The following is an 11,134-nucleotide window of genomic DNA, read 5'->3' on the forward strand; positions in this document are numbered from 1 at the left end:
CCACGCCCGCGGCGGCGGCGGCGGCGGCGGCGGCGGCTGGAGCCCGGATGCGGCGCCGTGAGACAGGCCCGGGAGAGCGGCGCGGATGGATCCAATATGGCGGCGCCGAGCCTGAGCCGAGAGTGAGGCGGAGGGGCGGCCGGAATGGGGAGAGGGAGTCGAGCGGGACGGGGCGGGGCCGGGCGGGGCCGCAAAGGGCTTGGGGAAGGAAAGTGGAGGGGGAGGCGGTGGCGACGTCCAGCCTGAGAACCTCAAGAGAGGGAGGTGACGGGACGCTGAGAGGTGGGGGAGGGGAGCTGCCGAGGGGGGCGTGCAGGGGAGATGGCAACTGCGGGAGAGGGCAGGGGTCGAGACCGAGGAGTGAGGGCATGGGGAGGGGCGTAAACAAGGGCTGAGTCTGGGCCCAGCCAGGGGTATTAGAGAGGCCGAGGTGGGGAGTGGGGCTGCGATCCGCTCGTATTGAAGTGGGTAGGAGCAGGAGGGAGAGGCTGAGGGTGTGAAGGGGAAGGGGGCTGTGGCATGTGGTTGGAGGGAGGACTGGACTCTGATGAGGGGTGTTGCGAGGAGGTGGGGAAAGCTCAGAATTGGAGTTTAGACGATTCTGGGGGGCTTCGAAAGTGTTAAATTGGATGTGGGAGGGGGAAGGGCCTAGGGGAGAATTTGGGTGGAAAAGGAGAGAACGGAGGTTTGGGGAATGGAGAGAGTGTCGGTGGGAGGAGGTAATGGAGAAAGTGAGAGACTGGGAGGAAGAAAGTTTGGGAAGAAGGAGTGGAATGGGAGATAGGACAGTGGAGCTGCACGGGTGATAGAGGTTCGGGGGTTTCCCTTTCCCCGGTGGAGAGGAGGAGAGAACAGAGTTAAGCAGCATCAGTTGCAGCCAATTCTAATTGCCAGGTCCTTAGCTTTTAAGAGGGTGGGAAGGGCAGAAGGGAATGGTCATGTGGGTTTGCAGAATTGGGGTTGGATGAGAATTCAACTGGGTTTGTTTTCCAAAAGACTCCCTAGTTTACTGTTCCCTTGTTTTTCCTGCTTGGGAAAATGGGGAAGCCGGTGTCGTCCAAGTGTGGAGGAGCAAAGGACTTTTCTAGTTTTTAGCATTAGCAATAAAAGAGTGGGGGAGCAGACATGGCTATATTGGAACCCTATATGCTAAGGTGGAGGCTCTGGAAGTCTGAGGAGGGAAAGACAAAAGATAGAGTGGCATCTAGACAGGCTAATTAAATGAGTGCTGTAGTTTCCAGACCCTTTTGCTGTTTAAGTCTAGAAGGGAGGGGGTAACATGGATACTGTATGTAGAAAAACTTTCCCTGGTGAAACATAGATGTATGAGTGGATGCTGCGCCATTAGATATTTTGTTCTCATTGTGTGCTAGTTAAGGGAAAGGGCCAAAGGTAGAATTTGAAGGATAGTGCTAGTCTGTTGTAACCACTTGCCTCCCAGTTTTTTCTGAAGATGAAAGTTAACATTAATATTGTAACAAAATAGGAATAAGGAATTGTGGAGGAAGATGAGAAGGTGCCAGAGGGTAATTGGTTTTCCCAGAAGTTCTTAAATTTGGGAGCTTTCTTACCGCAAGCCATTGAGACTGGAAATTCTTGGAGTTGGTATTTTTGTAAATTGACTAATAGACAGTTAGGGAAGCCTGGAGACTTGTTGGGGGTGAGTTCTCTAAATGTCTTTAGGCTTGTCTGTGTACTTTTGCAACAAGATTGTCTAATTCTATAGGCCTTTGAGGTTTCAAAGTAAAACTTGAAAATTAATTATTTTCCTCTCCTTATTTGTTTTTGTTTTGCTGCTGGCTGTGAAACTTGTGCTAGGAAGAGACCTGGGAAATTAAGTTTCTTGCGGAGGTAAGTCTGGAACTTTTTTATTGTTTTCAAACAATGGAAGGGAATGGAAATAGCATGAGAGTTATTTTGAGGTTGGGTCCCTTAATGAGGAGGAGAATGCCAGGGAAAATGAGTTTTCATTCACCCATCTGAGTGCATGAGATCTGTTGTAATCACTGTTACTTTAGTTAATTGGAGATAGGAGGGAAAAGAGAAGGAGATTTAGATGTCTTGGGACAATCCCCCAGCTTTGGTTTGTTATTGTCTAGTCTTCTTGGGCAGCTCTGAAACTTTTTTTTTTTTTTTAACACATGGAAGGCTGTATTCTAGTACATTGTCTACCGAATTTTGCCCTTGGAGGGTTGCTGGGACACCTTCCTTCCATGGGAAACTTTTCCTCTCACTTTCTCTTCTAGCTGTTGGGGGGTTCCTGGCATCTTTATTTTGAAAACATACTGTGTAATTTTGACTTCCAGATTTTTTATTACATTTCCTAGTTCCACGAGCAAGAATGTACTCTTAACCATCTTTAAGATTTTCTATGTAGTTTTCATTTCAAGTTTCAAGACACCACTTTTTTTGTAGTTCTTCTACAAAAAAGAACTACAAATGACTTTTCTTCTGAGGACTTCTGAGTCAGATATCTCTGATTCTCCTATGAAATTACAAATATCATCCCTGTTCAGAAAAGATGACTGTCGTTTTCATTTCAAGACAGCACTCTTTTTTATTTCTTTCACGTGGCTTTCCCCTAAGGGCTTCTGAGAGAGCCAAGTACCTCAAAAACTACAGCTATTCCTGGTTGGGATGAGACCAGACTTTGCTTGGAAGTAGAAACATAGTAGAGAAGGACCAATCAGGAGAAAATCCTGAAGATACCTATAGACTGTCTGTTGGCCCTTGGCTGACTTGGACTTCTCTAAAGAAAAAAGTAAAACTCCAGGAAATACAGCAATTCTTCAGAATCAATTATTCTTGGGAAACTGTAGGGGAGAATTCATGTGTTACTGTCACATAGAGCCAGACCAGTCAGTGGGATCAGGACTTTCTGTGTGCTAGAGTTTTGTCTCTTGGTATTTGGCAGTGTTTCAGATACCAAGACTTGAGTTAGTTCTAATCTTCTGTTCAGAGGGCTACATTCTCCTCACCATTCTGGTACCTGTTATCTAGGATCTCTGTATGTTTTAAGTTGAGCTCCCTTGCTTCACTGCCACAGAAATCTGAGTATATTTTGGTTTTAGAAGAAATTGGTCATGTTTTCTTTTCTAATTTTACTAATCAGCTGAACTTTCATCACATTTTTTTTCCTTTTTCCTTTTTTTTTTTTTTTTTGAGGCAAGGTCTCACTGTGTACCCCAGGCTGGAGTGCAGTGATGCGTTAGAGTAGCTGGGACCACAGGTATGTCCCACCATGCCCAGCAAATTTTTGTTTATTGTTTGTAGAGATGGGGTTGTGCCATGTTGCTCAGGCTGGTCTCGAACTCCTGGGCTCAATCAGTCCTGCCTTGGTCTCCCGAAGTGTTGGGATTACAAGTGTGAGTCACTGTGCCAGGCCTCATCACATTATTTTAATGTTAAAGTTAGATAGATTCTTGGAACCCTTATCTGGGTTGCATTAAGTGAAGAGGGCTGCCCCTTAACCTGCATGACAGCATCCTCATATTTCTCCCAAGGACATGGCCTTGAGGAACTTACATATTTCTATGTTTTGCTTCACTGAATAAGCAATATAAGTCTGATTAGTGACCTAACAAGGAGAGTCTGCTACTCATCCAGTTTCAAGACTTTAAAGATGGCCCTGAGGCTTATGAGCAGGATCCTTTGTATCTGTCTTGCAGAGGATTACATTTCTAATATCCCCACAGAACTCCAGATTGAACTAGGTCAAAGTAGACCTCCTGGGATGGGGCAGAAGTGGGTGTAGAACTACCACCTGTTCTTCAGCTGAATGGCAACAGCAGGTGACAGAGGACCCAAGGTTGGAATGGCATGAAACACCTTAGTGCAGTTAGACTTGGGAGTTAAATGAATGTGTATGTCCGATAGGCTTTTCTTTTCTTCCAGAATGTTGTTTGATGGGTTTGGATTGGGGGGACCAAATGGCTTCTTCTAGATCTAGTGTGGAAAGTGACATGCATTCTTTTGACCCTTCATCATGCTCCACCTAGAATAGGGTTTCTCATCCTCGGCATTATTGACATTTTGTGCTGGATGATTCTTTGTTGTGGCAGACTGTTCTGTGCATTATAGGATGTTTCTTTTTTCTTTTGAGACAGGGTCTGTCTCTGTCACCTGGGCTAGAGTGTAGTGGCACTATCACATCCCACTGCACCTTTGACCTCCCAGGCTCAAGCGATTCTCCTACCTTAGCCTCCCAAGTAGCTGGGATCACAGGTGCATGCCACCACGCCTGGCTAATTTTTTATTTTTTGTAGAGATGGGGTTTCACCATGTTGTCCAAGCTGATCTCAAACTCCTGGACTCAAGCGTTCCTCCCCCCTTGGCCTCTTAAAGTGCAGGGATTACAGACGTGAGCCACTGCACCTGTCTTATAGGATGTTTCTAAATATCCCTGGCTTCTACTCATGTGCTGATTGCAGTCCCCTTCCCCACCAGGCATGATAATCAGAAATGTCTCCAGACATTGTGACATATTCCCCAGGGGTCAAATTTGCCCCTGGTTGAGAACCACTGACCTAAAAGCTGTTATAATTCCTAGTACATTGATGATCTAGCCTGGGATCTGGGACTTAAAGGTGGCTAGTGTGTTTGTTTCCTCTCAAATGTAGGGAGTTAACTTCAAGGGATTGAAGCTTATAGAATTACATCCATTGATGCGTAATTAGGACCACAGTGCTTTCCTGTATTTTGCCTCATTTTCCATTGTGAGGGTATGTGGGGACAATGTTTCTTCATTTCCTCGGGTTTAAGCACACTTTAAATTTGGGAACTGGGGAGCAACCGGCTCTTCTGGTTGGTTTAATGTGAAACCTACCCATCTGCTTTATCTGAGCTCCTCATAATCAACAGCTGGCCCAAGGGAACAGGTGGGATAGGGAACAAGGAGAAGTTACAGGGGCTCTGAGGAGGCTCAGTTTTCTCATGTTGCCTGCTATGAGCAAGAACTTATTTTCCTTTAGCACCTTCATTTGTACCCAGTGACAGCAACAGGTGAATCGAGAGGAAGAGACAAGGAATAGCAGTCTACAATTGAATAGCTATTTTCCATGCTTTGGGTGGGGCATCTGGGCTCTCAAAATTATATATGGATTACATTTCCTTTCTACATGTCAGAACCCATGGTATAGGGTTAAGTGATCCCAGAGTGTACCTCCCCTTTTCTTAAGGGAATGAGTTTCTCTGTGCTTTCATTTTAGTTTCTCATCTGAGGAAGAGAGGACTAGTTCCTACTTACTCTTCAGCTTTCCAACTCTCTATCAGCTTTGTTTTTCCAAAGCAGCTTATTATTTTATTGTTTCTTAGTCTAGCCTCAGTTCCTTTTTGTATAAATGGACAGAACAACCTGTCTTATTGTTGAGTAGGGTAGTGTGGTGTGGTATGGTGTGGGTAGTTCTGGACATTGCAGAGGAGGCTATGGCTAGTTAGAATATATGCATGGTAACTGAGTTACCTGTATCTCTGTTTTTAATGGGGTCCTCTCGGAATTTTGTGAGTTTGTTTCTTAATTGGAATTGCTGGAGGTGATCTCTTGGAGATTAAGTTCAGTTCAACAGTGGGTTGCTCCTACTATATTTGAGGCTCTGTCCATTACTAGTCACTAGGGATATAAAGATGAATATGACATAGCCCCTCTATGAGTTGAGTAGGATCTAATGGGATAATAAATACACAAATAATTTTAGTACATGGTGATAAATGGTGTAAAAGAGGTATGCATAGTGTTCAATAAGAGCACGGAAGAGGACTACTTATCTCAGCATGGGGGTGTAGAGAATGCATTTTGAAGATGGCATCTGAGCTGACTCTTAAAGAATGAGTAGGAGTTAGCCATCTGAAAAAGAGTGATGGGGGTGTGGAATAGAGAAGGGAGAGGGGCATTCAAGCAAAGAGAAGAAGGTATAGAGAAACAAATTGCATGATGTATGTGAGCTATAAACAAATTGATAATGTTAGAGAATAAAAAGTGGATGTGGTGGGAGATGAGGTTGGGAAGGTAGGCCTGATCTTAGAAGGCTTGATGTGTGTGTAAAGAATTTGGAGTGTTCGGCCAGGCGTGGTGGCTCACGCCTGTAATCCCAGCACTTTGGGAGGCCTAGGCAGGCAGATCACAAGGTCAGGAGTTCAAGACCAGCCTGGCCAATATGGTGAAACCCCATCTCTACTAAAAATACAAAAATTAGCTGGGTGTGGTGGCGTGCGCCTGTAGTCCCAGCTACTCGGGAAGCTGAGGCAGGAGAATCACTTGAACCAGGGAGGCGGAGGTTGCAGTGAGCCAAGATTGTGCCACTGCACTCCAGCCTGGGCAACAAAGCGACTCTGTCTCAAAAAAAAGAGAGAGTTTGGAGTGTTCTTATAGATAAGGAAGGGGCTATCAATGGGTCTGAAGCAGGAAAGTGACTTGGTCAGTTGTGGACTTTAGACAGCTTACTGAACTGGATGTGGCAGTGGATGGATTTAGGTAGGTTAAAATTGGTGTTGCAGAGAACTTTTAAAGTAACAGTAGTCCAGGTGAAAGATTATTGTAATCTGAACCATGGCAGTGGAGGTGGAAAGGTAGGACAGATTTAAGAAATATCTAGAAGTAGCATTAACAGGAATTTAGAATTGATTGTGTGATTGGAGATTGTGACCAGAGAGTGGACAGTATTGGATGGTACTGTCTGGTGGAGCAGTAAGTATGAGTGACTTGAGTGGAGTGAAAGTTGTTGAATTTGAGAATTGATTAATGACTGTGTCATTGTTATTAACCATAGCCCATAATGATGGAGGAACTTTGTGAATCAAGTGCCAAACTATATAATGAATGTGGGGCTGTGATTGGTCATTGATAGGGGATTGGTAAATGACATCCATGAGGAAAGCTTAGAAGTTGGTATTGCCAAGGCCAGGTACAGTGGCTCACGCCTGTAATCCCAGCACTTTGGGAGGCCAAGGCGGGCGGATGACCTGAGGTCAGGAGTTCAAGACCAGCCTGGCCATCATGGTAAAACCCCGTGTCTACTAAAAATACAAAAATTCGCAAGACATGGTGGCGCTTGCCTGTAATCCCAGCTATTGGGGAGGCTGAGGCACGAGAATCGCTTGAACCCGGGAGGCAGAGGTTGCAGTGAGCCGAGATTGTGCCACTGCACTCCAGCCTGGGTGACACAGTGAGACTGCATCTCAAAAAAAAAAAAAAAAAAAGTTGGTATTGCCAAATAGTGTGACGATCAAGGGAGTACAAATGGCACAGAATTACAAGAATGCTTATTGTAGAAACGTAATAAATGTTATTTTAAATCCATGAGTTTTGGTAAATATTGATAAACTTTCTGAGCAGTTATTGTTTCTGGATGTGGTTGGACTGTAGGAAAAATGTGGAGGGATGATTCTGGGCTGCAAAGGCCAAGGATGCTTGTATCTTTGAAATCTGTTTCACAACCATTTATGTAAGGGTTACCAAGTGATTCTGCATGTATTTTCTCATTGGATTCTTAACACCTCTGAGGTGTAGATTCATTCATCCCTGTTTACAGATGACAGCACTGAGAATTTGGAGTTAAGTGACTTGCTTACGGTCACACAGCTACACAGCTTTTCAGTGAGAACAGTCAGAATTTAAACTAGTTCTTTTCTTTTTTTTTGAGGTGAGGGTCTCACTCTGTCACCCAGGCTACAGTGCAGGATTATAGCTCACTGCAGCCTTGAACTCCTGGCCTCAAGTGATCCTCCTGCCTCAGCCTCCTGAGTAGCTGGGACTACAGGCGTGTACCACCAAGCCCAGCTAATTTTTTCTTTTTTGTAGGAACTGGGGTCTCCATATGTTGCCCAGGCTGATCTTGAACTCCTGGCCTCAAGCCTTCCTCCCACTTCAGCCTCCTGTGCAGCTGGGACTACAGGCGTGTACCACTAAGCCCAGCTAATTTTTTCTTTTTTGTAGAAACGGGTCTCCATATGTTGCCCAGGCTGGTCTTGAATGTTTGGGCTCAAGTGATCCTCCTGCCTTGGCCTCCCAAAATGCTGGGATTACAGGTGTGAGCCCCTGTGCCCAGCCAGTGTTTATTTGTAAACAAACACTTTAAAAAATGTAATAAACATGTATAAAGCACTATACTGTGCCAGGCATTATTAGCGACTGGGAATATGGGAATGCCTAAGACTAGTTCCTGCCCTTGAGTATCTCATCGGTTCTTTCCCTGCCCTTTCAGTACAGTGTGGATTGCAGCTGCTGAGCAGGGATTCTGGAAAGCATTGCGTACCTGAGCCCCCAGCATGGCGGGCCTAAAGCGGCGGGCAAGCCAGGTGTGGCCAGAAGAGCATGGTGAGCAGGAACATGGGCTGTACAGCCTGCACCGCATGTTTGACATCGTGGGCACTCATCTGACACACAGAGATGTGCGCGTGCTTTCTTTCCTCTTTGTTGATGTCATTGATGACCACGAGCGTGGACTCATCCGAAATGGACGTGACTTCTTATTGGCACTGGAGCGCCAGGGCCGCTGTGATGAAAGTAACTTTCGCCAGGTGCTGCAGCTGCTGCGCATCATCACTCGCCATGACCTGCTGCCCTATGTCACCCTCAAGAGAAGACGGGCTGGTGAGGATGTATTAGGGGCTAGAATCAGGGAAGAGTTGTGGGAGGCCAGGAAGGAGCAGCATAGGCATCCAAAGGGGAAGACACATTGACCCTGGGGAGTACTTAGAGTAAGTTGTGAGGCCCATTGGGGGTTTGGACTGACAGAAGGGAAGGGTATATATTTTCCTGAATGATTACTTCTCCTCCTACAGTGTGCCCTGATCTTGTAGACAAATATCTGGAGGAGACATCAATTCGCTATGTGACCCCCAGAGCCCTCAGTGATCCAGAACCAAGGCCTCCCCAGCCCCCTAAAACAGGTGAGAAGACATTAACTCCCCCTACTTTCCATCATCAAGTAAAAGGACACTGATCCCATCACATTCTGGGCTTTGCCAGCTTAAATGAAAGGATGCTGTGCCCCACAGCTTGCCCCATAAAAAAAAAAAAAATCAGGTGAGGTGTTGACGTTTCTCCTAGGTCCTGTATTTGCTCTCACATTGTCTTTTCAAGTCACATTATTTCCACTGCTTTTAGTGCTAAGTCTAAATGATTCCTTCCTCATTCCAAGAGAAGTGTTTGAATTTCTGCCTTTACCCTACTGTGTTTTCTTCCCTTTTACTTTCTGGTCAGTGCCTCCCCACTATCCTGTGGTGTGCTGCCCCACTTCGGGTCCTCAGATGTGTAGCAAGCGGCCAGCCCGAGGGAGAGCCACACTTGGGAGCCAGCGAAAACGCCGGAAGTCAGTGACACCAGATCCCAAGGAAAAGCAGACATGTGGTGAGGAAGTTCAAGGGTTCCAGAGGTGGAGCAGACTTGAAGCAGAATATAAAGAACTGCTGGGACACTAGGCAGTTTATGCTATTCAGTGTGAGATTCACTTTGATTGCCATTGCAAAGTGAGGCTGAATGGTTTGGTGTCTGGTGGAAGAACTGCTCTTTGTGACTGTGGCAGGGTACATTTCAACTCTTCTTAGTTAATACTACATCACAGGGATGTTGTTACGACATCCTTATTGTAGGATGAACCAAGTCAAGATAGAGTATTAAAATGAACTTCTGTGCCTGGTAATTAGGAAACTATCTCCTATAAGCAAGTTGCTACCTGTGGGTAATGGGAACAGTGCTGACCTGGGCATGTCCAGTTTAAGGGAACCTCCTGCGTTCAGGCAAGCGTTTCAGAGATACATAGAAATAGTCCTGGGGAAGAGGTAGAGAAGCTGTCAGGTGATATTCCCTACTTTTTTATTCTGCTGTGCTTTTCAGTTTTCAAGCTTGGGTTGTAAACTCATCCCTCACTGTAACCTCTTCTGCTCTCTATCTTCTGTTTCCAACAGACATCAGACTGCGGGTTCGGGCTGAGTACTGCCAGCATGAGACTGCTCTGCAGGGCAACGTCTTCTCTAACAAGCAGGACCCACTTGAGCGCCAGTTTGAGCGCTTTAACCAGGCTAACACCATCCTCAAGTCCCGGGACCTGGGCTCCATCATCTGTGACATCAAGTTCTCTGAGCTCACCTACCTCGACGCATTCTGGCGCGACTACATCAATGGCTCTTTATTAGAGGCACTTAAAGGTGTCTTCATCACAGACTCCCTCAAGCAAGCTGTGGGCCATGAAGCCATCAAGCTGCTGGTAAATGTAGACGAGGAGGACTATGAGCTGGGCCGACAGAAACTCCTGAGGAACTTGATGCTGCAAGCATTACCCTGACCTTTTCCCTCTTCTCACTTTGGGGACTGTTCCCATCACCCATCTCTGGAGCTTACACTGTTCTGGGGTTTGTTCTCTACCCTTCCAACCAATCACACCCCTGCCTTTTTTTTTTTTTTTTTTTTTTTAAAGAAAAAGACGAAAGTGGAAGTGGTGTTCCCCTCCCCTCCCTGCACCCATGTGCCTGGGCTTCCCCTTTGTTTCCCTTTTCCATTTACCCCCTAATGTGTGTCTCTACAGCTACCTTACCACTGAGCCGTAAGACAAATGTATAGGGAGAAGCGAAGTCTACAGCACATAGTCTTTGTAAGGGATTGATGTGAACACTGCTTTTGGGTGCACTAAGGAGTTATCAATACTTCTGGCTTTATGAGAGCTCTTAAATGTTGTCTAAAAAAACCAAAGGGCTGTGAGTAAGGGAGCTGTGTGGAAGGTGGGACTCTGAAGTGTATTTTGAAAATTAATCGCCACCCTCTTCCAAATTATAGAATTTTTTAAAAACAAAGAAGCTGTGACCCTTTCCACTCTCTCCTGGCCTCTGGTGCTGCTCCTCTCTGCTGCCTTTCCTCCATTCCGTGGCTCGAAACCTCTGCCTGATGTGGCTCCTTCCTTTTACCCATTTGTCAAACCCTCTTCAACGGAGGAACAGATAAGAAGACTGGGTCAGCTGAGTCACTCCTCCCAATTGTGGTGGTATATGTGTACACACATAGACAGGGTGGATGGAGAAGAGGTTGCTGATTAAAATACACTCCCCCTATAAAGGGGAAGGGGGAGTGTGACACTTTCTTTCCATGTTCAAGTGAAAATAAATAATGTACCCTGCAGCCCTTTTCCCCTTTGCTTTCTTCTGG

General features: G+C 45.9%; 1 protein-coding gene across 6 annotated transcripts; it reads left to right on the forward strand.

The window, feature by feature from the left end:
• The first annotated feature begins 13 nt into the window (after positions 1 to 13).
• Positions 14 to 11,107, forward strand: DEDD (death effector domain containing). Of its 6 annotated transcripts, none has more exons than XM_007976433.3 (6): positions 14 to 122; positions 1,819 to 1,851; positions 8,199 to 8,587; positions 8,779 to 8,886; positions 9,200 to 9,346; positions 9,904 to 11,107. In XM_007976433.3, exons 3-6 carry the CDS (start codon positions 8,263 to 8,265, stop codon positions 10,278 to 10,280), a joined length of 957 nt encoding a protein of 318 aa, XP_007974624.1. In that variant the 5' UTR covers positions 14 to 122; positions 1,819 to 1,851; positions 8,199 to 8,262; the 3' UTR covers positions 10,281 to 11,107. The 6 variants fall into 6 exon arrangements, with proteins under 6 accessions (XP_007974624.1, XP_037853601.1, XP_007974625.1 ...); XM_037997673.2 differs by having other exon boundaries at positions 8,204 to 8,587; XM_007976434.3 differs by lacking the exon at positions 14 to 122 and adding an exon at positions 197 to 282.
• Positions 11,108 to 11,134: the final 27 nt, after the last annotated feature.

The sequence above is a fragment of the Chlorocebus sabaeus genome, chromosome 20 (genome assembly GCF_047675955.1).
Source record: "Chlorocebus sabaeus isolate Y175 chromosome 20, mChlSab1.0.hap1, whole genome shotgun sequence".
Classification (NCBI taxonomy): domain Eukaryota; kingdom Metazoa; phylum Chordata; class Mammalia; order Primates; family Cercopithecidae; genus Chlorocebus; species Chlorocebus sabaeus.

Excerpts from the sequence above, each read along its gene's own strand:
- DEDD (XM_007976433.3), top strand. The coding sequence starts at position 8,263 with ATGGCGGGCCTAAAGCGGCGGGCAAGCCAGGTGTGGCCAGAAGAGCAT. Across the intron at positions 8,588-8,778 it reads CCTCAAGAGAAGACGGGCTG|TGTGCCCTGATCTTGTAGAC; the intron begins GTGAGGATGTAT and ends CTCCTCCTACAG. Across the intron at positions 8,887-9,199 it reads TCCCCAGCCCCCTAAAACAG|TGCCTCCCCACTATCCTGTG; the intron begins GTGAGAAGACAT and ends CTTTCTGGTCAG.